The sequence below is a fragment of the Scedosporium apiospermum genome (genome assembly GCF_000732125.1).
Source record: "Scedosporium apiospermum strain IHEM 14462 chromosome Unknown SEQ_SAPIO_0077, whole genome shotgun sequence".
NCBI classification, from domain to species: domain Eukaryota; kingdom Fungi; phylum Ascomycota; class Sordariomycetes; order Microascales; family Microascaceae; genus Scedosporium; species Scedosporium apiospermum.
The window spans coordinates 282,976-308,907 of NW_015971778.1; the positions used below are offsets into that span (position 1 = coordinate 282,976).

The 25,932-nt window shown below is 40.1% G+C and overlaps 3 protein-coding genes and 3 pseudogenes across 3 annotated transcripts; all 6 read right to left on the bottom strand.

Annotated features, from left to right (window-relative positions):
- Positions 1 to 9,564: 9,564 nt before the first annotated feature.
- On the bottom strand, positions 9,565 to 12,957 carry SAPIO_CDS1745 (uncharacterized protein; the record flags this gene model as incomplete). The annotated part of the gene is made up of 6 exons (XM_016784943.1): positions 9,565 to 10,346; positions 10,487 to 11,450; positions 11,672 to 12,006; positions 12,102 to 12,530; positions 12,608 to 12,676; positions 12,858 to 12,957. 6 exons carry the CDS (start codon positions 12,955 to 12,957, stop codon positions 9,565 to 9,567), a joined length of 2,679 nt encoding a protein of 892 aa, XP_016645240.1.
- Positions 12,958 to 13,734: 777 nt separating this feature from the next.
- Positions 13,735 to 14,151, bottom strand: SAPIO_CDS1746 (annotated as a pseudogene; the record flags this gene model as incomplete).
- Positions 14,152 to 15,671: 1,520 nt separating this feature from the next.
- SAPIO_CDS1747 (uncharacterized protein) lies at positions 15,672 to 16,513 on the bottom strand (the record flags this gene model as incomplete). The annotated part of the gene is made up of 2 exons (XM_016784944.1): positions 15,672 to 16,175; positions 16,292 to 16,513. The coding sequence occupies 2 exons, from the start codon at positions 16,511 to 16,513 to the stop codon at positions 15,672 to 15,674; spliced, it is 726 nt and encodes a 241-aa protein (XP_016645241.1).
- Positions 16,514 to 17,729: 1,216 nt separating this feature from the next.
- On the bottom strand, positions 17,730 to 18,290 carry SAPIO_CDS1748 (annotated as a pseudogene; the record flags this gene model as incomplete).
- A 936-nt stretch (positions 18,291 to 19,226) lies between these two features.
- Positions 19,227 to 20,063, bottom strand: SAPIO_CDS1749 (annotated as a pseudogene; the record flags this gene model as incomplete).
- Positions 20,064 to 23,985: 3,922 nt separating this feature from the next.
- On the bottom strand, positions 23,986 to 25,635 carry SAPIO_CDS1750 (uncharacterized protein; the record flags this gene model as incomplete). Its single annotated transcript, XM_016784945.1, has 3 exons — positions 23,986 to 24,733; positions 24,923 to 25,033; positions 25,379 to 25,635. 3 exons carry the CDS (start codon positions 25,633 to 25,635, stop codon positions 23,986 to 23,988), a joined length of 1,116 nt encoding a protein of 371 aa, XP_016645242.1.
- Positions 25,636 to 25,932: the final 297 nt, after the last annotated feature.

Genomic DNA, 25,932 nt, shown 5'->3' on the forward strand with positions numbered 1-25,932 from the left:
ATATATTTTTATAGTTTACCTTTTTCTATTAATTATAACTATCTAGCTATTTTATCTAGCTATATATAATTATAATATAATACCTCCCCTCCCTTAGTTTTTATTTCTAAAGACCTATAAGTAGATTTTCTATTTATTAATTTTTTATTTTATAAGTTCTTCCTTATTCTACTAAAATATTTTAGTTATATTTATTACTATATCTAATTATACTTATAAATCTTATTTTAAAGCTTCCTATAATTATTTAATTTTAATTAATATAATTAAATTATTAAATACTAAGACTAAGATATTATATATATATTATTTTAAAAATAATAAAATATATATAATAAATAAAAAGTTCTCTTAATATATAGAATATATATAGTAGGGTAGATTATATAATAGGGTTTTTATAATTTCTACTTATAAGTTTTTATTTCTTTAATATTACTTAGTTACTAACTATCTCTTTTAATTACCTATTTTCTATAAGAATAAAGAAAACTAAAAAAGGAAGAAGTTAAAGTAGAGAAAGTATTATTTATTTTTTAAATATAATTATTAATAGTAGTAAATTACTTAATATATATCTATTAGATAAAGAAAAATATTAAGGTAAAGAGTTCTAAAATATTTAGGAGAGGGATTTAAAGTTTAGATAAAAAGGATAGTATCTATTTTTCTATCTAGAAGTCTTATATAATAGAAGATCTTTAGTTTTTTAAGGTTTTTAATTTTATTAACTAATCTTTACTAAATTTAAAAGATAATTTTATAGATTTAGGTCCTTTAGTTAGTCTAGGTTTTTTTAGTAGAATATAGTAAGAAGTTACTAGCTCCTTATTAAATATTTAATAAGCTTTTAAGTATTTTTACTATATTTAAAATTTTTCTACTTTACTAGATATTTAACTTTTTTATTATTATTATTTATTAAGTTAAGAATTTTCTTAATATCTTAAATATCTTCTTTAGATTTAATTATTATAGACTCTTCTATAGATATATTATTATATACTAGTTTAAGTAGTATTATATAGAAAATTAGATATCTTTTTATTCCTTTTAGTAATTTTAGTTTATAATTAATTTTTAAAACTTTTTATTTAATTAGGAATAGTCTTAATTTCTTATAGTTTAATTTATTACTTAGTTATATAGTTTTAATTTAAAGTACTTATATTACTTTATTATAGGATATAAAGTAAATATACTTTATAAGTTAGTCTATTACTATTATAATATTATTATACTTAACTTTTATAGTAAAGTCTTTTAATAGTAGTAGCTTAATAATAAAGTTAATTATAATCTTCTACTATAATATTTTAGGTACTAGTATTAATTATAGTAACCTATAGGGTTTATACTATAATAGTTTATTTTATATATATAGTTTATATATATTAGTAAGGAATTAAAGGTTTTTAAGGCTTTAGTCTATCTAGTAATTTCTTCTAAAGATTTAAAGGGTTTTTTTAAAATTTAGATAGTTATATAGTATAGATTTATATATTCTTTTAAAGATATAACTAGTAAGGCTACTAGTTACTATTATTTTTCTATTTCTATATTATAGCCTATCTTTCTTTTTTATATTAGAATAGTTTAAAAAATCCTTATAATAATATATCCTATAATTTTTTTACTTTTCTTTAATTTTCTAAAGGAGTTCTAGGTTTTATTTTATTTAATAATTAATTATAATTTACTATAAGTTTCCTTTTTTATTATAATATAATATTATTTATACTTCCCTTAGTACTTTCTAAAAGTAGTTAAAATATTAACTAAGTATATTAGCTTATCTATTCTCTTTTCCTTTAATATATATAATTTTGAAATTATATTCTAATAGTTCTTTAGTTTAATATATTTATTATTAGTTAAGTTTTTTAATTATAATAAACCCTATAAGGTTCTTATAATCTAAATAGATAATAATAGGGTATTTAGTATTTACTAGATAATACTTTTATTCCTTAAATACTTTAATAATAGCTATTAGCTCCTTATTAAGTATTCTATAATATAATTTAGGTCTACTAAGTTTCTTTAATATAAATATTATAGGATAGAGTTTACTATTCTTATTTTACTAACCTAGCTATATTCTTAAGCTATAGTCTAATATATCTATTTTTAGTTTAAAGGGTTTTAAGAGGTCTACTTAATAGAATATAGGTTATTTATATATAGCTTACTTAGCTTTTTAGAAAGTTTCCTATTTTTTAGGTCTTTATTAGAATAGGTTATCTTTCTTAGTAAGTTTTATAAAAGCTTATATATTAGTATTATAATTTCTTAGAAATCTTTAATAGAAGTTAAGAAATCTAAAAAATCTTCTTACTTTAATAATATTTACTAGTACTAGCTATCTTAAGATAGCTTTAATCTTAGATTCTTATATTTAGATCTTTTCTAGCTAGATTATATATTTAAGGAAATCTACTTATTATTTATAGAATTTATATTTAGATAGTTTTATTAATAAGTTTACTTTTTATAATTTTTAGAAAACTTTATATATATATTTTTTATATTCTTCTAAAATATTTAAGTAGATAAGGATATTATTAAAGTAAATAACTATAAAATTATTTAAGTATTCCTATAAAATATAATTAATTATTATCTAAAAACTTATAAAAATATTAGTAAATCTAAAAAGTATAATTAAATATTTAAAATACTTTAGATATATTTTAAAGGTAATTTTCTATTTATTATCTTCCTTAATATAAATTAAATTATATATTCTTTTTAAATCTAGAATTATAAACTATAAGGTTTCTTAAAGCTTATTTTATAATTTAGAAATTAAGAATAATAGATATTAATTTTTAATAATAATATTATTAAGTTATTAATAGTCTATATATATCTATAATTTACTATTCTTCTTAGATATAAAGAAGATAAAATATCCTACTAGTAATATTAATAATCTAATATATTCTTTTTCTAATATCTTTTTAATATATTTTTATAAAGTTTAAAATTATATTTTATTAAAGTTATAAATAGGTATAAATTTTAATTATATATCTTTTTTTAAAGGTATCTTATAGTCTTACTAGCTATACTCTAATAGTCTAATATCTAGTTTTTTAGTAAATACTTTACTATATTTTTAATATTCTTTTAGTATATACTATAGTATTTTATCTACTATTAGCTTAGTCTTAAAGTTTATAATAGCTTTTATTATATATATTTATTTATATTTTCTTTTTTTTAGTAGGTGATTTAAATCTTTTATAGTAAGTATTTTAAAATAGATTATTATTTTAAAAGCTTTTAGTTTACTTAAAGATAACTTTTCTAGTTAATACTTCTTAGAAGCTAAGTTATTTCCTAAGCTTTACTTAGTTTTATCCTAAGTAAGCTAATTAATTACTTAGTTAATTTATAGGTTTCTTATTTATAGTTATAATATTTTTAATATAATAAGGTAATTTACTATCCTAGTAATATTAAAAGAGATATTATTAATTTTCCTAGTAATAATAATATAGAAGTATATAATCTTAGTATTTATAACCCTATCTTTATACTTAACTAGTATTTTATTATATATATTTAGAATATATAGCTAGTCTTTTATATTTTATAAAAGTTTTAATTTATTAATAATTATTAGTAAAATAAAGTTTCTTTATATTCTACTATCTACTAAAGTTATAAGCTTTTAATTTACTATAGTAACTAGTACTTTTAGATAATAGATCTATTATCTTTCTATAATATTTATTTCTTATATATTTTCTTAAGATCTTAGTTTTATTACTTAAGTAACTTCTTTAATAACTAATAATATATTACTATATTATTATCTCTAAAAGTTAGTTAGTAGTTATTATAGTTTTCTTATTTTTTTATATTATAATTATAATTCCTTTCTTAACTTAGCTACTTCTTTTTTACTATTAATTAGGTCTTGGGCTAAGTTTAGCTACTTATTACTTTCTATCTATAATTCTTTTATAATCTATTAGATTTATTTTACTAAGTTTCTTAGTTTAAGATTCTTTAAGTTTTATAGATAGTAAGTTTATTATTTTATAGTATTTTCTAGATTTAGTAGGTATTATATTATTTCTTATTTAAGTTATTTTAAATCTAGTTTTCTCCTAGTTATTTTTAGGATTTACTAAAGTATTTCTTCTTCTAAATTTTTAATAATTCTTTAGAGGATTTTTCTCTTTTCTTCTTTTTTAAATACTATATAATAGCTAATTAATAGGTTAGCTAACTATTTTTCTTATTTTTAATTTACCTACTTAGTTTTTTTTTAGGACTTAGTTAGTTTTTCTAATTTAGTAAGTTTAGCTTTATAGAAGTTAATTTATTTATTTAAGTTATTAATTTAGTATTATAAATTATTTATAAGTTTAGTAATATATACCTTATGATATTAAAATTCTTTTTTTTATTATTTAGTTTAGAGTTTATAATCTTAAAAAATTTAGTATAATTAATTAATTTATCTTTATAGATTGATTAGGTTACTTTTAATATCTATATTTTATTTAGCTTATATAAAATTCCTCTTACTAGTACCCCCTTTACTTTCTTATTATACCTATTCTCCTTTTTCTATTATTTTATACTATTATTATTTTCTTTATTATTAAATTTATTATTTATAGTTTTCTTATTTAATATTATAAAACTAGTATCCTATTAGTAGTTTTATTATATTCTTTTATATTTATATTAGAACTTTATTTTTTAAGCTTTTTAATTTAAATTTAATTATATTAAATTATTTAATAAATTTAATATATAAAATTATTTCTTTTTTAGATTTTATAAGTTCTTTTATTTCTAATTTATATATGGGTTATTATAGTAAGTATAATATTTAGTAGTAATAGTAATATACTTTATTATAATAGTATTTATAAAATAAGTTTTCTAGTATTAGGGTTTTATATTTCTTTAGTAAGTTTTTTATTATTTTTTTAATATAATTTTTAATTTTAAAGATTTTAGTAATTTCTTCCTATTTTATTATTTTAAAAGTTTATAATTTTTTAAAATATTATCTAGCTTTATCTTTTTTACTTTAATAGATAGTATAGTTATTATTATAATATATAGTTTATAATAAGGATTTATAGTTAACTATATTAATCTTAAATTATTAAGTTTTCTTTTTAGATATAAGTTTCTAGTCTTTCTTTCCCTTATCTTAAAACTATATCTTATTCTTATTTTAATATTTTTATATTTAATATCTATATTTATTATATAAGTAATATTTACTAATCTTATTTTCTAATAACTTAAAAATAATTTCTTTATTATTAGTTTTAAGTTTTATAAATTCTAAGTAAGTTCCCTATAATATATTACTATTACTTTTTTTCTACTTATTATTAGTAGAGGTCTAGAGCTTATAGGCTTTTATTATAATAATATAGCTATATTTTTACTATTATTATTTATATAGCTTATTATTAATCTTAATAGCTTTTTCTATATACTTACTTAATTAAGTAGGTTTTTCTTTTTTATAGAGTTTATTTTTAATATCTTCTTTAAGTCTATTATAGAAATAAGTTATTAAGAGCTTATCTTTCTAATTAAAGTAAGTAGTAATCTATTTAAACTTAGTTATATATTTAGTAATAAATTTTTTCTCGCTTAACTTCTTAAGTTATTAGATTATAGCTTATTATTTATCTAGTTTCTTAAAAGCTTTTTTAAGAGCTTCTTTAAATATCTTATAGTTTTTAAAGACCTTAATAGTTTTTATTTATTATTTAATCTTATTATTTTCTAAATAATCTTAAAAGGTTAATTTAAACTAAGTAAATATATTGCTTATAAAATACTAAGCTACTATAGTAACTTTATTAGCTTTAATATAAAACTATTTATTATAATATTATAAAAAGGTTTTTATTTAGGTTAGGAACTCTTATAGTTTTTATTAGTTTCCTCTATATTTCTTAGATATAATAATCTTAAACTTAGATATAATAAGTATAATAGGTATAAAAGGAATAATATTTCCCTTTATTATTATATTAGTATTTAGTTACTAGATTATTTACTTTAATTAAATAATTTATTATTTAATTTGAATATTAATATTTTATTATTAAATAATAAAGCCTTTAATATCTTTTAGCTTATTTTATTATTAGCTTATAATATTATAAATCTCCTTAATATCCTTATTATATTTATTTTCTTTATTAAAGTTATTATTAATTTCTATAATAGGTCTAGTTACTTTATATATCTTAATTTTGTTATCTAACTTAGAAGGAATTTTTTCTTTTTTTATAAATATTATAATTTCTAGATATTAGTATTATTTAATAGGATTACTTACTAAATAGAAATAGTTAATATATTATAATCCTAATACTAGCTTATTAATAGTATTAGGTAGATATAACTAGTAATAAGATTAAGATATTATCTATTAGTAGTAGAGTAAGGTAGTTAAGTAGTATTTATAAGATATAGGTAAGAAGTATATATTTAAGTATAGGGGTATAGTTGTATTTGAATTGACTACTAGAAAGTCTTGAAAGATAAACTAGATATATAGTAGAGACTGTAGTTTATATAGATATTTCCTTTTAAGTTTTTCCTAGGATTACTCTAGTTTACTATAATCCTAGTTGATTTAGATTACTTATAGATTATTATAAGTATAGGTGATCTATCTTTCTGTAATCTTATTATTCTATAGTTTTTCCTTTTCTACTAGGTCTAACTGCCTGGTCTTACTATCTGGCTATGATATAAAGTCTAGATATTATAAACCTATTTTTAATATTTTTATTAATTAATTTACTATTTTAAATTTTATAATAATAAGAAAGTAAATTTCTTTTTCTTACTATTATAAAAATAGTAATTAAAACTAGAAAATTAACTTTTTTTTAATATATTATTTTTAAAAAGCTAAATATAATTAGATCTAATAATTAAAGAATATAAGATATATATAGGGGTAAGAAAAGAAGATAGATATTATATTAAAAATACTTATATATAAATTCTTCTATAATATAACTTTTATAGCTATCTAAGATAAGAAAATAGGCTTTTTAGTAATAAGCTAGCTTAATATAAAAGATAAAGATCTTTTTAAGTTATTTTAGAATAATATTATTAATTATCTATTTATTATTAATTACTATAAAATATTAATTTTTAAAAAAAGCTAAATTTAGTAGAAATTATTATTATTAAACTAATTTTTTTTTAAAAAATAACTAATAAAAAAAGAGTTTAACTAGTAATTAAGATATATTTTATAAATAATATCTATAGTTAAGAACTAAGCTATTTCTTTTAGATTAAATACTTTCTAGCTCTTTTAAAAATAAGTTTATTATTAACTTAGTTTTTTATTATTTTTACTTTATTTATATTTTATCTATTTTCTTATTTAATATTTTTAATATTAAGTAGTTAGAGGTATTAAAACTAGGGCCTTATTATCTTAGTTATAATATTATTAATATAGGTAAAATTAATAGATTTCCTTCTTATAATCTTAATAGATAGGTTTCTTTTTAAAAAACCCTCTATCTACTTTTTTTTAAGTAGTTATATATTTCCTTAAGCTTTAAAGATTCTTTTTGTAAAAGAGTAGACTTAAATATAAGTTAGAGGAAGTCCTAAAGCTCTTTAAATTAGAACTTATACTATTAAGTAGGTTTTCTAGGAAGTGCTAAGTCTTTATAAGCTAGAAAAGGCTTCTTTTTTTAGATTTATATTATTTATTTAGTTTATAAGAGTTAGTTTTAGAATACCCTATTTTTTAGTAGCCCTAGACTTTGATATCTTGTTTATGATGATATTAAGTATATCCTAGAGGTCTTCTTCTATATATTATTTTATTTTTAATTGAAAAAGCTGAATATAGAATATGAAGATGTTTGGATTGGAAATGGTAGAGGAATATAGGTTTGAAGTTGATTGGGATGAAATGGTAGTGTGGAATTTGGGGTGTTAGAAAGTGGGGGGTGTTAGCAAGGGGGGGGTCTGACTTACTGTAGGGTGAGAAGACCAGCTGGTAGGGATCTGGGACGGGATCGAGTGAAACGCGTATGAGTGAATACGACGGAAGGGAAAAGGAGATTGGACTGGAGTGTCACCCTCTGGTTTCACCGTTCATCTAATCGGGACCGGGGTGCATGCATACCTGTTACTTTGCCGGAAGATTATAATAGCTGCTAGACGCGCAAGCTATTTAAGGCAGCCCACGGGGCGCTACGTTACAGCATCATAACGATATCTGTTGCGTCTCAGCCAAGTCGACTAGCCGTAAGTAGCCGCCCCGACAGAAAGAAGCCGTCATCCATGCAATATTGTGTCTCAGGATCTGTTATCTCTCAGGGTAGCTATTTATATCATAGGGCTCGTAAGCCTTACTAAGATACTACCAATCTCTGTTTTGAGGCGCCCGGTGTGTTTTTGGGCGACGGTTCGTCTCTGCATCTTATAATCAAGTTGGTAGGCGCTGGACGAACGCAGACTCTACTTAGGCACCGAACGAAGATAGCTTCCTTAGCTTAACTCCTCAACAAGTAGAATCTGCGGAATCGTGTCTTGAGAACCTCCCGTCTATGTTGATACAACACGTATTACACTCGCTCTCCTGATGATTCTATTTTCCAACGATCTCCTCTCTCCGTCGTTGGCCTTGGGGTGAGACGTTTTTCTCATTTTCTCAAGGGCATCGTATTCGTAGTCTTTGCTTCGGTTGGTGCTACCTAGATAGCAACTTTCCGAACCTAAGCTCCTCCAAGTCGACACCTCGACAGCGGCAGGCCTTTCTTTCAGTAAGTCGGCAGCGGCGGGGTCCATGGGGTGGATGTAGTCAGTCGTAACCCCCTTCTGGGCGGTTGTCAAGAAGAATTCCTAGTTGGTTGGGTCATCTAGTCGATCCCCCCCCCCCAAAACTTTGGGAATCTAAAAAACCCCCTTTTATTTTTGGAGTCTTAAATGCTTAGCTACCTGACACATGCGGTCCGCATTCACGACTAAAATCAAGCTTATCGCAGATACCAGAGCCAAGAGCCAAGATTAATTGCAAGGTCACCATCGAACGCCTTACTTCGGGAGTAATATCGAACTCAACCCGTTCTTAATTCGTAGCTTCGTTCTGAAAATGGTTGAGGGGCCTCGGGGTTTTACTGTCCAGGGATCAGCCGTTCCGCCCATCATGGAAGGCAATTCTGTTACATATCTTCTATCCTAGGCCTTATCAAGAGGCTGCCGTGTGGCCTTCCATAGATGCGACTTGCGAGCTGTTCTCCCCCCAGGCCCCCGGGCTGAAGAGTAGAAATTGGCCATATATATAGATCGTCAATACTTTCTTTCTACCTGAGATGAATAGGCTGTGACGTCCAAGCTCACCAGCTATAATCCGGATACTCGCCGGAGGAGAAGCTAACCTTTCAAAATCAACTAGTGCACATATCTTGCGTTACATTGAGTTATCTCCACAGATAAGAATCAATATTTCCGTCGAGAATGCTCCAAATTCTGCCTAGAGCCCAGTCCCCAAAGGCTATACATGAAGCAATACAATTAACCCTAGGAGCGAAAGTTTAGAGCCAGCATAGTCATTGCAGCGAAGATGACAGGCAGAACGCTGACAGTCTCGCCCAGGCCGGCGTACGCTGGAGGGATCCTGATGTTGACAAAGGCCCCCGCTGCCAGAAGGATAGCCAGGACATTGTACACGGCGGACCAGACGAAGTTGAATACAATCCTGTGATAGCTAGCTTTGCTGACGTCAAGGAGGAAAGGGATGCCGTTGAGTCCAGAGAGGAGGACGACATCGGCGGCACCGCGAGTGACGTCACTAGCGGACACGGCCTCACCCTGGCCACCGCTGAGCTGAACGCCAACGTTGGCTTGTGCGACAGCGACGGCGTCGTTTGTGCCGTCGCCGCAGAAAAGAACGTTCTTACCACGAGCCATGAGGGAGGCTACGTAGTCGCGCTTCTGGGCGGGGGTGCGCTGCGCTGCGACGTTCTCCGGGGGGGCTCCGACTAGAGAGGCTATCGCATTAACGGCCTGTGTTTGGTCACCCGAAACGATATGTACGGCGATACGACGGGCCGTGAGAGGTGACACTACGGTGGCAGCTTCGGGGCGGAGAGAGGTGCGAAGGCTAAAAAGTGCCACTGGATTTGAGTTGCTGGTTACCAGGAGGAGAGTCATGCCTGCCGATAGCTGAGCAGACACGGTAGGGTTAGATTCACTATTGGTCCACTGCGGGTTTCCTGCTCGGAAAACCGCGCCACCAGAGTCCGTTGCTTCAACACCGGCACCAGGAACGGAGTGGACGTTGCTCAAGGGGGCGGGCTTAACTTAACAGCGTTCTTTTCAAGATGCTTTGCGACGGCGAGTGAGACGGGGTGGTTGTTCCCGGTGACAAGGGCCTTGGCGATGGCGGCGGCTTCGCGGGAATTTGACGCGAAGGACTCTTCTGCGACGACCTCGAGCTTACTATCTGTCAAAGTTCCCGTTTTGTCAAATACGATATCCGTGACCTTGCGAGCTGTGGCAGTACACTCGGCAGACTTAATCACGACACCACCGCGGGCGGCGATGCCACCTGCCACGACAAGGACCATCGGAACGGCAAGACCGAGGGCGCATGGACAAGATACGGCAAGCACGGCGATAGCGTACGTGACAGCGTCCGGCACGGCCTTGAACGCTGGCTGCTTCGTACCCTTGAGGCCAATAACGATCCATATTACTGTGACTATGACGGCGATGACCGCCACGGCAGGGACAAACCATCCGGCTACCCTATCGGCTAAGTCTCGAATCTTAGGCTTAGAGTCGGCCGCTTCTTCCACGAGCTGAGCGATGTCGGTTACAGTGTTCTTGCCGGGGAGACGAGTGACCTGTGCCTGGAGGGGGGGAGAACCGTTGATTGTGCCAGCAATGATTACATCTCCGGGCTTCTTGGACACGGGAACACTTTCGCCTGTGAGCATGGATTCATCCACTTCGCTTGCGCCTTTGGTGATGCGGCCGTCGGTCGGAATACGGGAGTGAGGCTGCACCGTGAACCGATCTCCAAACTGGAGAAGGCGGGTGTCAATCTCCCTTTCTACGCCATCCTCGATAATGGTCGCAGTAGTAGCTTGCAAAGATCGCAGAGAGACGGCGGCAACGGCCCGAATGCGAGCCACGGCAGATATCAAGCGACCGAGCAGGACGAGCGTGATGAGCAACGTGCTTGTCTCGAAGAATTCAGCCGTTTCAAGGGGTTTATCAGCCATGCGAAACCCAAATGCGACGAGGGAATAGGCGTAAGCGGCGGTGATGCTGATGGTGACGAGCATATCCATCTCTAGGGTCCGCTCGCGAACTAGAATCATTATTGCCGGGCGATAGAAGACAGGGACGGCAATGAGCTGCACGAGGGTGGCGAAGACGAGAGAGATAATGGCCTTAGTCTTTATAGAGACGCCGGTATTTCCCCAAGCAAGAAAAAGAACCGGAATAGTTAGCACGGCTGCGGCGACCGTCTTTGCAAGAGCATCGTAGAGACGTTTCTTTCCCATGGATAGGGTTGGATCAGCAGCCGGGGGGGGGGGGGGGGGGGGGGGGGGGGGGGGGGGGCAAGGCCGTCAGTGAGCGAACGGATCTTCTTCACAATGGCGCGAGCTCCAATGACGTTTGGGTCGTAGGCGATTTGGACCATCTTCTTGTTGGTGATAGTAATTTGTGTAACTCCAGCTATGTCCATATTGGCAAGAGCCTTGGCCGACGCACCAGAGGAAAGAACATCGATGGTCTGGCCGCCGGCAGCCTTTTTAACGCAGCCGAATCCCGTGCTCTTCTCGACATCTCGGATGATTTGGTTGACGTTGCCGATTCGAGGGTCGACAGCAAAATAGGCATTTCCCATGACAAAGTTGACGCGAACGTGTGACACACCTTGAGACACACCTTGAGAACCTTTCAGGGCGCGCTCGACCTTGTTAGCGCAGCCAGAGCACGTCATTCCGTCTAAAACAAGAGAGACAAGCTCTAGGCCTTCAGCCTTCTCAATGTCATGTCCTTGTTAGCAAATGTGGAAGGGGGTGCTGCGGTAGCACAGTCACTTCCAGAGCAGTGAGGATGGTCATCATGGCTACCGTGGTCGCTGTGGTCTCCGTGGTCATCATGGCCATGGGCGGCCGAGATGCAGTCCTGGTTATGAGCTTCAATACCGTGGAGATGGGCGCCACGGTACTTCACGCCGCTTGACTTGGGATGGTGGTGGTGCCGTCGGGTACGCAGCCCATGGGCACTAGACAGGCCATGTCCCTCTTTGTCAGCAGAGGTACTGGGACCAGAGTTCGGAACAGTTTCCTTCTTATGGCTGGCACAGCAGGTGGAACTGAAGCCACGGTCTAGGATGCTTCGGCAGATGCAGCGAGCATTCTCGAGGTAGGCAGCATATTTCTCAAAGGCCTTGTTCATATGATCGGAACAGGCAGATGTAGGATGCTTGCCATCATTGCCATGGGCATGCTTATGACCGACCGCCTCTATCGAAATTTTTTGATATTAGCGTCGCGGTCTGCTATGTTGTAGGGAGGGCACGAACGACACAAACGACACGAACCATTGTGAGCGGAGTCATCATCGCAGTCCTTCTCACATTCGAAGGCAGCAACGGCAAGAACGCAGTTTTCTATGTAAATATCAATCGTTAGCAAAAGATGCCAGAAAGGGTGTCGTATCAGGCAGGTAAGACGTACCATCACAGGCCTCATCCTTCGAGGTGCATCATTGGAGATCGAAGGAGAGAGAAGCGTCACAATCGTCATGGCAACTATCATCATCGCAACAAGTGCCATCCTCAGAGCACAAACCACCGCCGACTGGAGATTCTCCAAGGACGGCGTTGCTGTCTCTCATGCCCTCCAGAGCTCGAGAGCCATCCTTGTCTTTGGAACAGCAACCGGAGCCCATCTTTTTTGAATGTTTTGGAATATAATATAAAAGGTCTGTCTCAACAATTCAGGAAGAGTAGGTATGGGTAAAGAAAAGGGGGGAAATGATGTGGAGGTCCAAGGGGAATAGAGATGGAAATGAGGAGTTCGTCACCCCAGCTTTATTATTGCCCACGAACCTACTCCTCCGGGAGGAAGTCCGGACTTCAGGGCCGGAACGTATCCTCATTCCGGCTTGGCTGTTGCCGCGTACCGGTCAAAGTTAGGCTTACGTAAACTTGAGCTTTTTGGCTGGAGACGGGATTCGGAATTCGCTTGCGACGGAATGTGCTGAAATCCCGCCAGGAAAATTCTGGCCTGTTTCGGGACAAGGAGCGTCCGAAACATTCTCGTTTCACCTCGTATTTGGACATCAAACAATTGATGCTAACCCGATGCTGATGCAAGCGCGCTAGGAGTGTCTGTCGGATCGTTCGTGACCGAACGAATTCGGCCGAAATTTGCTGCTCTGGTGCGCTAGGTTGAACGAGGATGACTTCCGGCTTCTACGCTGAGGTGCTACGCCAGAAACCTACAGAGAGCCGAGCCAGCCACTTGCGCTGTATGGAGGCATGCACTGGAACCGCCCGGCCTCGTTTTGCACGCAGCCATCCTCCATTGGGGGGCGGATCCTTCTCAGGGGGCGGACCTCTGGTCTGAAGCACCTAGGCCCTTTCTAAACTTGTCTCAAGGCTACCTTAGGTAAAGGTTAATGAATAAAAGAAGAAGATGCAATAATGATGAACCAATACGCCCTTTAGAGAGTTATGATAGATGTCGGGCGATTCTCCCTGTCCTTGAAAATGGACAATACTACCTCGACTTTAAACGTTTGAGTCGCAGACCCAGAGGTGATGTCTCGTAGAGCCAGCTGCGGATCCAAGACCACCAGCTGCGGCCCAGGAGCGTCATGGGTGGAGGAAGACCTTCGGGTGGGTAGGGATGACATCTTGACCTCATAGCGAACCATTTTCCATGCCTTAAATAGGGCGAGCATACTAAAGGAGGGAGGGCTGGCGGCGGACGCAATACGGTCGAGATCGCGAAAGTGGTTTCGCAGCTGCTGGGGAGAACCGGCTTCCATATCGTGATAGGCAAAGAGGAGCGTCGCGGTGATGCGGTGATGGCCCGGCCTGCTCGGTGGTTCGCGTGCCTGTCCGGGAGACGAGTTCATTTAGTACCTCATGGCTAGATCATAATAACCTTTGCAGATTTTACTAATAGAACTTGCATCGACATGGGAAAGCTGGGTACTCGTCCCCTCATTCCCTCCGCGGATCTTCATTGAAGTGGCCACCATGCCTAATCTGGAAGCCGGGAGCGCCACCATATAAATTCATGGATCCTAAATGCGCATGGGCAGAAGAACACTTGTATTGTGTATTGTAAGAGGAAGAGGAGGTGAACTGTAGGGATCCACCAGAACCTCAAGACCGGTTCATTGTTATCAGTTACTGGATACGATTTATATGTGTTATTTTCTGCCGTATTAGCCATTGTAAGGAACGCCATCATTCGGTCGTGCATCATAGCTGAAGTCGACCAACATCCCACAATTAAATACAAGATCGCCACCGACATCTTATTTAAGGATAATATCGAACTCGGCCCGTTCTTAAGTCTGGCTTCAATCTGAAAAACAATCCGGGAAGCTTCGGGCTAATATTCTCCCAGGATCGGCTGTTTCATTTATCGGCGATAAAGAAAGCGGGGCAAGATAAGACCCGATTAGTCCGGTCCGGACCCCACTCCTGGCCCCACCCGGCACCTCTGGTACAAATGCACTCGGAGCATCCGCACATTGGAAGGAACGCCTTTTTCACAAATGCAAAAACAAGCAACTAAATCGGCGAGAAAAATGCGATCTCCGAAACTTTTTTTTTATCCCTGTAGTACGGTTCTGACTGCCTCTGACTGGCATCCCGAAACGCTTCTTGGGATATTGAAAACCTCGCAGCTGCGTATTTACGATGTCACTAAGAGCAACTAATGATCACCAAGCTAGATGCAGCGTTTTTCGAAGAGCTGGATCTGAGGGTCCCGTATTGTAACCCGCTCATGTGAACAGCGTGCGCCGCGAAAGCTGAAATCCCGTCGAATACTGCAGGTTGAGTATTCTCGAGATTGTGTGCGATAGTTGAAGTCAGCGTCGGAGAAGGGGCTGTGTATCGATCATGGCTGGGTTCTCCCGTAACCGTGGCCGGGTCTGCCAGGACCAAGCAGCTCCAAGAGTAACGCCTTCGGCAACGCGATCTATGTTCTTCACATCACGTGCGTCTCATGAGTAAATGCATAGCCGTCGAAAAGACAGGCTGAGAAGTATAAATGAACGAGTTACTCGACGCTCGGGGCTTCCCAACACCCTGCGAGCACGATCCGCCGCTCCATCACACGAATTATCATATAGTTTCAGCAGAGAATTCCCTCGGGCCTAGCCCTACACGGCCATCAATTAGGCTCGCCCCGAAACAGATAGTTGCGCCTCGCCGTGGTTTACCATCCACAGGGCGGATATTTTCCGTCTTAATAAGACCGTGACCGCTGATATCAATACACAAGCTCTAAATCTTAAAAGGTAAACGGGTAATAAAGCCGGAGGCCAGGTACCTCTATGTAACCACTTCCCCTATGGCTGGCCCAAAACCGCCTCCGATCCCTACCTTCCTAAAGCCGGTAATCACGCTTCCTTCATAGTCAATACCCGGCCTTGATTTGCCGATAGGATGCCACCTGGTCTTCTGAAGGGATGGTGGCTAAATCGTTGAGGGGTGTTTGGGCGGCCACACGTTCCAGACGGTACTGGAAATATTTTCCTTCTTTTTCGTTAACATACCCCCTTACACCAACGATCTTGTATAGGCCGTCGTATCTCAGGCCTACGGAGGGCGCCCATGGGCCTCCCGCCTTGTATGAACGCAAAACTCGAATCGGATTTCCATACTCGTAGGAGGCAGAGAGGGAAAGGTTCTCCCTCGCCCTGTCATGAGCGTTCTGCGTCAAGGGCGTGACCTTGTGTGCGCCCATCTCGACGTACCGAATCACGTCTCCGTCGTCGGCATCGTACCCATCCTCACCAGAATAAGCGTTCGATAAAACCAGAGATATTACTCCCTGGTGCGTCCCAAAGATTCCCTTGACAGGGTGTCCATGGGCCCCATTTAGTAGGGCGTTAACGTAGAAAGGGTACCAGGCCCCAACCTATAAACACAAGCCCCGAGGTCAGTCTACCTTTGATGGTTGAAGGCTTTGCCGAGCGACATAAAAACAAATGTAACCGCAATAGGCATGACGGGAGACTATCACTTAGGACTGACCTGGATTCCGTTGTGCCCGTAAACGTTCGCGGGCCGTCTGAGAGCCCTGGCCCGTTCATTGAAGACATAAGATTTCCCTTTTAGGGAAATGCCATCCATCAATTGCGCCTCACCCCATATGGGATGATCAGCGGGTGGTAAGGCACTCTCTCCATGAGGCATTCTCTGGTTCGATTCCGTCTCGGTGTTGCCGGTCGCTTGGTTATCGGCGGTGTCGGCCATGGTCACCCTAGATCGCACTTCCGTTGTGCTGTTTGACTTTTGATATTAGTATTGGTTTACGGCTCAAAAGACTGTCATAAGAAGTATTTACCAAGGAGTTCTGTACTATGCCGATAGGCTTCTGATGAATGATGATGAATGGTGACGAAGAGTTCTCTTTTTTGTTGATGAAGAGTTACTCTTTTTGATGGGTTTGTTGATGTGGTTGAGTGGAAGTAGATTGTGGGTGGCGCGCGGAAGAGGATATGTCCTTTATAGGTGTTTTCAATGGAATGATTCCGGGTCACTGGAGGTAGATGAGAGAGCGCGTCGCGTCTTGCTCTTAGATGGAGTGAATCAAGATAACGTCCTACGTTGAGGGCCCCAAACTTGTCGCCAATCCTACGTCTCATCCTTTGTTTCTGGCGCGCTTACACACGGACCTTACACTTCTTCCTCCAGTGGGCATCAACAGCTCCTTCCTGCAGTAAGGCTAGCTTAATTTAACGGGGCCCGGGGCTTCTTTGAACCTTTCGTGGCATAAGGGAACATGGTATCGAAGTTGTGTGAGGCTCGGAGACCAACACAAAGTGCATGCTTATCAACTCTAGTCGCACCTCCGATGATATCGTTTCTCCTCAACATACCCTGGCTCCATCCACAGTATTGAGTTTCCCACGGGACGACTACTCCGTGGCGCTTAGTTCGGGGCTAGGGGCTCGCCCTAAGAAGCAGGGATCCTCCACCTCCCGTAAGATATCAAAGCCCGCTCAAAACGAACCTAGAAACGGCGCCTCGGAACACCAATCGAGTGTCATATCTAATAACAATGTTTATATTATCATGCTATAGGCAAACGGGCGGAGTTGATTGAGGCTTCAGTAAGGAGCCAGTACACAACATATAAAGTCAATGAAACACGAACATGCAACTTTCCTATGCAGCAGGTTCCTCTCTAGGTTAAAAGAAGAGCCATTCAAAAATTCGAAGAGCTCTGCTTTTTGACAGAGAAATCCCCATCGTTTCAAAACCCTGAAGCCGCGCGTACAGCGATCAGGACAAGGTGTCGTGACGAAGTTCACGAGCAAGGAACCAGCCGACGGGGTTAACTTTCGGAAGGTCTGTGGGTTGGATCAATTTTGTCTACCTCCAGCACGACTTGCTCGAGGACTTCATCAAGCCGTGAATCATTCTCTATATGTCCTAACGTTCTGCCAGTTCTCCATTGGACTTGAATTCAATGACACCCTGCTTCCCTTAAATAGGCCACCTCCTCCTCTGTCGAAGGGCGCTGCAGTGCTTCATTACGACGGGGGAAATGACCAAAGTGATCGAGCTCTGCCATGTGTTGCCTGTCAAGCCGTTGAAGTGTGGAAACCCAGTCCTCAAACTGTGCTCTCCTCCTCATGAGAGAGTCCCGACATTGGCGGGCGTCGCTCTCCAACTGGTCTGCCGGAGAGTCCATCAGCTTCAGGCTATCGGCAAACATCTTTTGATGCTCCCTTGCTACTAGCTCCTGCATGTCCTTCCTCTCGGAGTGCTCGAGTGGCATATAGAACAAAAATCGGTACCCTTGGCGATATCGCACTTGGGGATGTTCGGGAATGCCTGCTTCAATAGCTTGCAAAGCAAGATCGAGTGCCTTGGGATCGAAAAAGTTGTAGACAATGGCTGCATCAGGGCCCCGGAAACAATTTCGTGGAATCTGATCCAACAACACAATCACACTGACCCAGTCTAGCGGCGAAGAGGGTTTCAAGATCTCTAGGATGTCAATTGCACTGGGATTTTCTTGCATGATGACAGAAAGGGTGCCCCCAAACTCGGCGCTAGGTGGAAGATGAACATGAGCAGCCCACTCCGTTCAGCTCAACGCTAGACGAAATTAACTTACTCGCACTCTTTATCGAACTGATCATTCTGGGTGAACCATGGCTGAACGTCTTCGGGACTTGGAACGACGAGTTGATCATGGCCCACCATATGTCGGAACCAAAGAGATCGGACTGATTCCAGAAGTCCGTGAGGTCCCTCGTCTTTCGAGCGGGTCACGTCCTTCGCCATGTATGTCGAAATGGCTCTTGGTCTGGTGAAAGGTTCTCAGGGGCTACAAATGCAATTTTCCACGTTTGGAGGCAAAATAAAAGATTCGAATAGAGCAAGCGAAGAGAGTTTTCCCAGCCGACAGCAAGTATTTAATCGAATGACGGGGTTGATGGGCCAGTCGGGAGGAAGCCGACTTAAGAAGGATCTGTCAAGAAGACCACCAACCACCAAGAATAACTAGTCACCTGATTATGCTAGGTACTATGTTCGAAACCGGCCGAGCCTTAAGGTCAGGAGAGTCCCCATTTTTTTGGCAAAAGGGGGGTGAGGAGTGAGTGTAGACTTGGGAGAGGGCCTGCTCATTGATGCTCGTTTCGCTTTCCTGAAATTACGACGAAGTTAGACTAGATTTATAAGCGGCCCTTTGGTGCTTACACACGTTCTATCCTATTCTGTAAGTAAATGGCCAAGGCTCTTTTGAAATCTACTTGGACTGCTCGGCTGCGTTATGCTGCATGCGATGATGTAGTAATGTAGTACTGGTCATGCAAAAAGATGGGGGCACCACGCTTCATGAATCCGTGCAGCTGCACGTTCCTACTCCTACGTTCAACCCGGACTTTCCCCCCAGAACACAAAGCTAATGTACACGTCAGGAATGGGTTGATCCCAACTCCATGCCTTGGCGTTAGAAATGCTCTTTCCAGAACTTGAACTCTACTTCACGCCCTGAGATATCCCTGCAAGCAGCCTTGATGCCCTTCCCGGCCGCACTAGGGCCGCAGAAGTAGACCCCGACGCTTTTCTTGAAGGACGCCTCAAGCCCAGGCAGATAAGAACCATCCATAATACCGTCTCGTATCTCGCCGAAGAATCTTTTAAAGTCTGGTCTTCCGAAATTCGTCCTTGTCTTCAGTTCAGTGACCGCATCTTTGCCTGCTCCGACCGTGTTGAGCATGATATTAGCAGCCATATCTCCGTCGATCCGCTGGGTAAGATAAATATGGATCCCGAGAAAAGAATTGTCCTCGTCCTGAGCTTCGAGGGATGACAGGAGTGTCTGGAACCACTCGAAAGACGTAGTGTCTCGGCAGACCCAGATGAATTCCACCCGACGTAAACGGCCCTGCTTGTCGGGGTTCCTACGTGTGTGCCATATATTTTTCAGGACAGACGCCCATGGAGTAACACCGATTCCGGCGCCAATAAGTATTGAGATTTCGTTTCTGAACACATCTTCGGCTGGTGCGCCATACGGTCCGTCGATGCGGAGGCTGGGCATTGTCTCGCCGTGCCTGAGTGCAATCTCATACACGCCATTCGGATCGAGCTGATCGTACAGTTTGTCTTGCGAGGGTCCGGCTCCGACGGCATCGGCAAAGTTTCGTGTGAAGTCACCCACCTGCCGCATATGCACGCTGATGTACGGGTCGGATGGGCACGAGGTGATGGTGAACGGGTGCCACTGGAAGTAGCTAACATCGGGGCAGTTGAGGAAGAGCCATTGTCCGGCCTTGTAGTTCATGCTGGGCTTGCGGAATTGTATTTCTACAACATCTGCGGAGATGAAAGACAATTAGCATGTTGGCGAGATAATCAAGGGAATCTTACTAGTCTTACTGTACGGATGTCGCATGACGCGGACAATTTTTGTTTCGCGACGAGCACGTACTTCGCGGTATAGTCGCTCCAACAGATAGATTCCGCCGGATACGAGTTCCCATCTCCACCCGTTGTATCCCAGACAGTGGTCCCAAAATTCCTTGCCAGCAAAAGGAGAAACGGGTTCTGCTGAGTCACGAACAAAACAACCGGTAGCGTGCGTATACATCGCTAAAAAGAACGGAATGAATAGATGATGCGTATACCAGAAGGTTTCGAAGGCTTGTTGTCGAATCTTATGGTGGGCCGTGGTGTACATTAAAAGCATGCAGAGAAGCATCACATGGCCTGTAACCGGTCCTGGTTGCGTGTAATGAATCTGCGTTACGTTCTCCGGGCGCAACTGGGTTCTCTCGATGTTGTAAAAGCTTCAGCTCACAGTCAGTATTTTATCTCTTCTTATTTCTTCCTTTCTTTTTTTTTCTTTTTTTCTTTTTTTTTTCGCGTCAAGTTTAGGGTAAAGGAGGCGGCGTACTTGACATAATGCCCAGCTGTATGTACAACTGTAAACACGAGCATGGCATATGCGACCTGCCTATGAAACCAGATTGACTCGTCTAGATGCAAAAATCTGAACTTGGGTCTCGCCCAGCGGAGAAGCGTTCTGCACATGGGAAGTAAAATTACGAACGTATCGACGGTCAGGACTAGACCAGCCCCTCGAGAAATCCATATCGAGAATTCAAGAAGATTAACACCCCGCAAGCGTTCGTCGGAATTTTGCGAATACCTATCACAGGAGTCAAGAGTAGTTCAAGAGAAAAAGGAACCAAAGATAATATTTTTACCATCCATAAGCAAAAATTCCCCAATGAAATCCCCAAAACAAGAAATGGAAAATGAAAGCTCTTGTTGTAAGGCCACGGGCCCATTGGAAAGAGTTCTTCTTCATCTGGATATCACGAACCGGAAGGTTTCGAATCTGCTCGATGTCGGAACTCGGTAGCAGTAGCTAGATGACCGATGATGACCGATGATTTGGAGAGAAACCTAACAAAGGGATAATGAACGTCGCGAATTGACTGTGAACCTGCACCGCCATGTAAACAAAAAAGAAAAGAAAAGAAAAAAAGAAGGTGTGAGCGTAAGGTGAAGTTATCTAGAGAGGCATCCCATTCTCTGAAAGTCTAGATGGGAAAGAGATTAAGACGGCAACCAGCACAGAGTTTAAAGTTCAAGGGGGGAAAACTGATGTCCGGATGGAACTGAAGCAGTGGCGACTTCCATTAGCTCCGGTGGATGGTAACGGAAACTCTAGGCGACCACATGGCCTCGCTCGGCGACCAAGATCCCCGGTTGAGCAAAGCACTCTTATCCATTCTACGGACTTTGAAATATTAGTATACACGGGCCATCAACCATAATTTCTCTTCCCCCAGCCCAGCTGTATTACAAGGTTTAGAGACTTCTTCACTCGGTGGGGCTCTGGGCTACCGAGATGTTAGTGACACTCCCACGTGTTTCAGACTTGAAGTTCTACACTACTTGTAGGTTGATGTGACAAGCCCTGCTTCAAACCCGCATCTTGCCAGTGTGGGTACTCATCTCTAGTATTCGCGACAAATACGAGGCAGGCGCGAAAGTAGCATCCATGGCTCCCTTGGCCACAGAAATCAATTTCATTGAATCAGATGTGCCTCTATAGCTTAGTACACTTCTTATTAACATCTTCAGGCGGTAGGAGACAGACAAGTATAACTTAGTTTTAGATATTATTTATCTTCCACAGGAACCCCATATAACAGATACTCCTTATATCCCTTATTATATTATCTTCGACTACCTTCAAATAAGTCTCCTATTACGACCCTGACACTGGCTTTGCAGGATATCAGGTGGGTGCGGCTGGCGTTAAGGTCGTGGGTGCTTGTTATGAAGTAAATGAGGCAGTCAAGCAGCGATTCACGAGATATCGTATGAAAAGTGTGTATTCAAGTGTAGGGGTGCAGTGGTACTTGAATTGACTACTGAAGAGTCTGGAAGGGCAAACTAGATACATGGTGGATTCCGTGACTTATATAGACGTTTCCCCTTCCATCTCTTCTTCGGTCGATCTGTCCTTAGATCGATCGGTCGCGTCTTGGCAAAGGCGACTAGGTGACCTTTTCGTTCTACCGTGCCGCGCCGCTTCCTCGTGACCTGGTCGCGGTCATGTCGTGACGCCGTGACATCCAGGGCACTGCCTTTTCAAATGGAGGCACTGGGAACATCCCAGACGTTTGCCGTCGCACTAGAGCATATTGTCAGCTCGCTTAGGTCGCCCAAAGGCCTACAAGTAGACGACTTAGCCCGAGCCTCCAGGATCTGCAGGCAGTGCATACTGTCAATTGTCGAATCTTCATGTTTGTTTGCTTGATGTGATCGGATGGACAACGTCGCTGCGGATTGTCGGGGACCTTGATTTTCAATCGGCGAATAATACTTCCAAACCTAGCCTAGACTCCGATGTCTCCGGACGTGCTACACCCGATTAGGAAATATAATTCGCCAAGACTTTGCGGGCTTGGTCCCAGGCCGGCTGAGGTGGGGCTATCCTGATTATAAATCCCTACTTTGGATCGGGGGCTGTTTGGATCTGTAACCTTCAACTAGGTTGGTAGAGCCTTCCCTGTTGAGAGTTGCCTGGGGGTCTACGGAGTACGTGGACAACGTGGTATTTACCACTCTGTCAAGACCCTAGTCCACCGGCGATTTCTATTTTTTAGGATAGTTATACAATTTTAACTTGGTATGCTATACTTCGTATGGATTGTCCATCATCACGTTTAAAAGCAAAAGCGGGCCGGTTGGGGTGGTTGGCCGGTTGATTAGGGTCTTGACTTACATGCGACGGGCGTGTCCATGTAAGTTCACTACCGGCATGGAAGGGCACCCCTTGCTGATTTGATGCTGATGCTTGTTTCCCCTCACTTCTCCTTTGTATGTTCTTCTTTCGCCCTCATCTGACTTCGCGCAAAGAGCTAATGATCGATCCTACAAGTAATGGTGGCCGTGACTTATCGGGCAATAATATCCCAGAATGTCTGTCTGCATTCCTCTTGCCAGGCCATTGCGTCATAGAAGTTACACATTTGGTGATCCATCCACGAAGGGGTTGTTTCATGACAAAAAGGCTTCATAAACACAACACTGGCATACATTAATCAGCATCGTCATCACCAGGAACCAGGAGCATAACCAAAAGACTAAAGCACGTTTTTATGCTACTGTTGGGAGACTGATACAGATGCAAAATACCTACTACGCCGCCACCCTGTACTAGGATATCTTGTGTTCTGCCGCTTTAAACCCCATTTCCTTGCCGATACTCAACATCTGCATCTGTAAATCTGTGCCTCCACCAGCACAAGGTAGATCATTTATCTCAACAGGCAAATTACTATTGCCCCAGCATCAGCCCAAACCTGTCGAGCGGTAGTTCGAAAGTTGCTCGATGATGAAGTAAAGCCCACTGTCATCGGTATCTACTGAAATTTGAAGAAGGTACCTGCTGAATTCACTTCTCACCTCTCACCCAAACTTTAAAGCTGTGTGCGGAGATCTTAGCAATATACAGTGAGAGGTTCGATGCGTTCAAGGCCATGCTCCAGAAATCCGAGGCAGCCTCGATTTCAAAATTGATCTGTGTAATTAGTTTTTGGAGTGCGCAATTGAGAATCAAATTAAAATTTATATTTGAAACTATTTTATAGAAGAAGATACATTGTAGCATTTCCGAGTAAATGACCGACGCATCACTATTCCAATCTTCTTAGAATTGGGTAGAATGGTAGAGGAGTAGACGGCTAGTACCCAGTTCCCTCTCCAGGCAGGGCATCCACTTCATTAAGCGTGATGTAGGGAGCCGCTGGCTTGTGATCCCCCCCAAGGATAATAGGTGGGTCTTTCAGGAACTGTGTTTGCAAGCGCCTGGCACTATTGAGAAATCGATCCGTCGCATCTTCCAGGCTCCGCGAAGCAACGCGAGGAATGACACGCTTGAAATCTCTCTTGCGGAACTGGCCATCTACGAGGACGTGCTCGACGTTTCCGGGATGGGAGTGGAGAATGATGGCCGCAACAGGGTTGTTCCAGCCCATCAAATTGAAGGCGTTCCCATCAAAGACGACAATGTCCGCCTTCGCCCCTGCCGAGATGATTCCCAAGTCCGACCTCCTAAGAGCTTGGGCACCGGCCCGAGTCGCGAGCAGGAATGCCTGGCTTACCGACATGGGGCTGTTCTTCGGGATTGTCCAGTTGTCAAGCGCCTCTTGATACAACCTCAACCGTACGGACTGAAGCCATAGTCGGGCCTGAGAGACGAGATCTCCGCTCCATGCCCATGAAGCGTCAATGGCCAGGGCAGCCTGATCCATGACCTTGTGCGAGTGCGGATAACCATGCCCGAAGTGCATCTCTGACTCGGGGGCGATGGCAATGTGGTGATTGTATTGCCTGAGCAATGCAACATCATCGGGCGTGATTCCGGTCGCGTGAGAAAATATGACGGGCGTTGAGCCGTTCAACAATCCGAGTTCATTGAGAAGCGTGGGGCTATTCGGGGCTTCTTTCTGTTAGTGGCCATTGGTTTTACAGAGGAGACGGGAGAGAGGTAATGAAGAAGATCCCTTACCGATCCAAGGGCCTCCAAGAAAGTGGGTTGTTAAGACTGAAATGTTGAACTGTCTAATATACCCTTTAAGTTATTCTCAACTTGATCTAAGCAGACGAGGGGGCACTCACCTAATAAGACCTATCACTCCGTCCACATCGCTCTTCGGTGCATTATAGAATTCGTCGTAAGAGATTCCCAGCTCCACCGGCGTGGCGTTCCAGTCGACACTCTCAGCCAGCCTGCGGAAAACATCAAACTGCCTTGGGATTGTGAAATTGTTCGGGATTTGATGAACCCCAAAGCACCACCAAATTCTTGCACCAGTATCAATTGATGCTTGAAGGCTTGCCTCGGATGTTGCCTCTGAGAAAGTACCATACGAATGGTCTACAATGCTGGTGACTCCGGCATCCAACGATTCCCAAATACCTATCAACTAGCTGTAGTATATGTCGTCGGGCCTAAATCGAGATATGACGCTAGGGTTAAATGGGGACAGCGTCGCAAAGTAGGCGGCCATGGTGATGTTGGAGCCGATTGTCTTGAACGCCGACTGAAACAAGTGCCTATGCGTATCGACGAACCCAGGAGAAATAATCTTGCCATTTGCAGGAATGACTTCTGTGTCAGAGGGGACTCGGTGGTCTGATCCTGCTGGAAAGACGGCTGAGATTCTATCACCTTCGATGAGGACTGAGTGATTCCTCAAGACCTGCACGGCTCGTGCTTGCTCGCTGAAAATGACTATGGTGCCGCCGTCGAACAGAACGTGAGACGACGAGCCGAAGCTAGTCAAGGCAAACAATACGGTCAAAAGGACCGTGTAAGTGGGACAAATCATAGCGAAGCGTGCCATAAGACAAGTCAATCGTTAAACATACAAGTGACAGCGAGCAGAGCACACGAGGCGGCTTCTGTCATGCTTCGTCTTTCCCATCGGCCTAGGGTTATGTACACTTTATACTTTGTGTGTGGTGTATTCCCATTTCTCTACTATCCCTTCAACTCTCCTTGGAGAGAAACGAAAAGGTGGAGGCAAAATACAACCGGAAATTGTAATCTCCTATTTCCATAGCGTCATAACCCTGCCAGATTCTAGCGTATAGCTACATAGTGCCATATGGAACTGCCAAGTCGA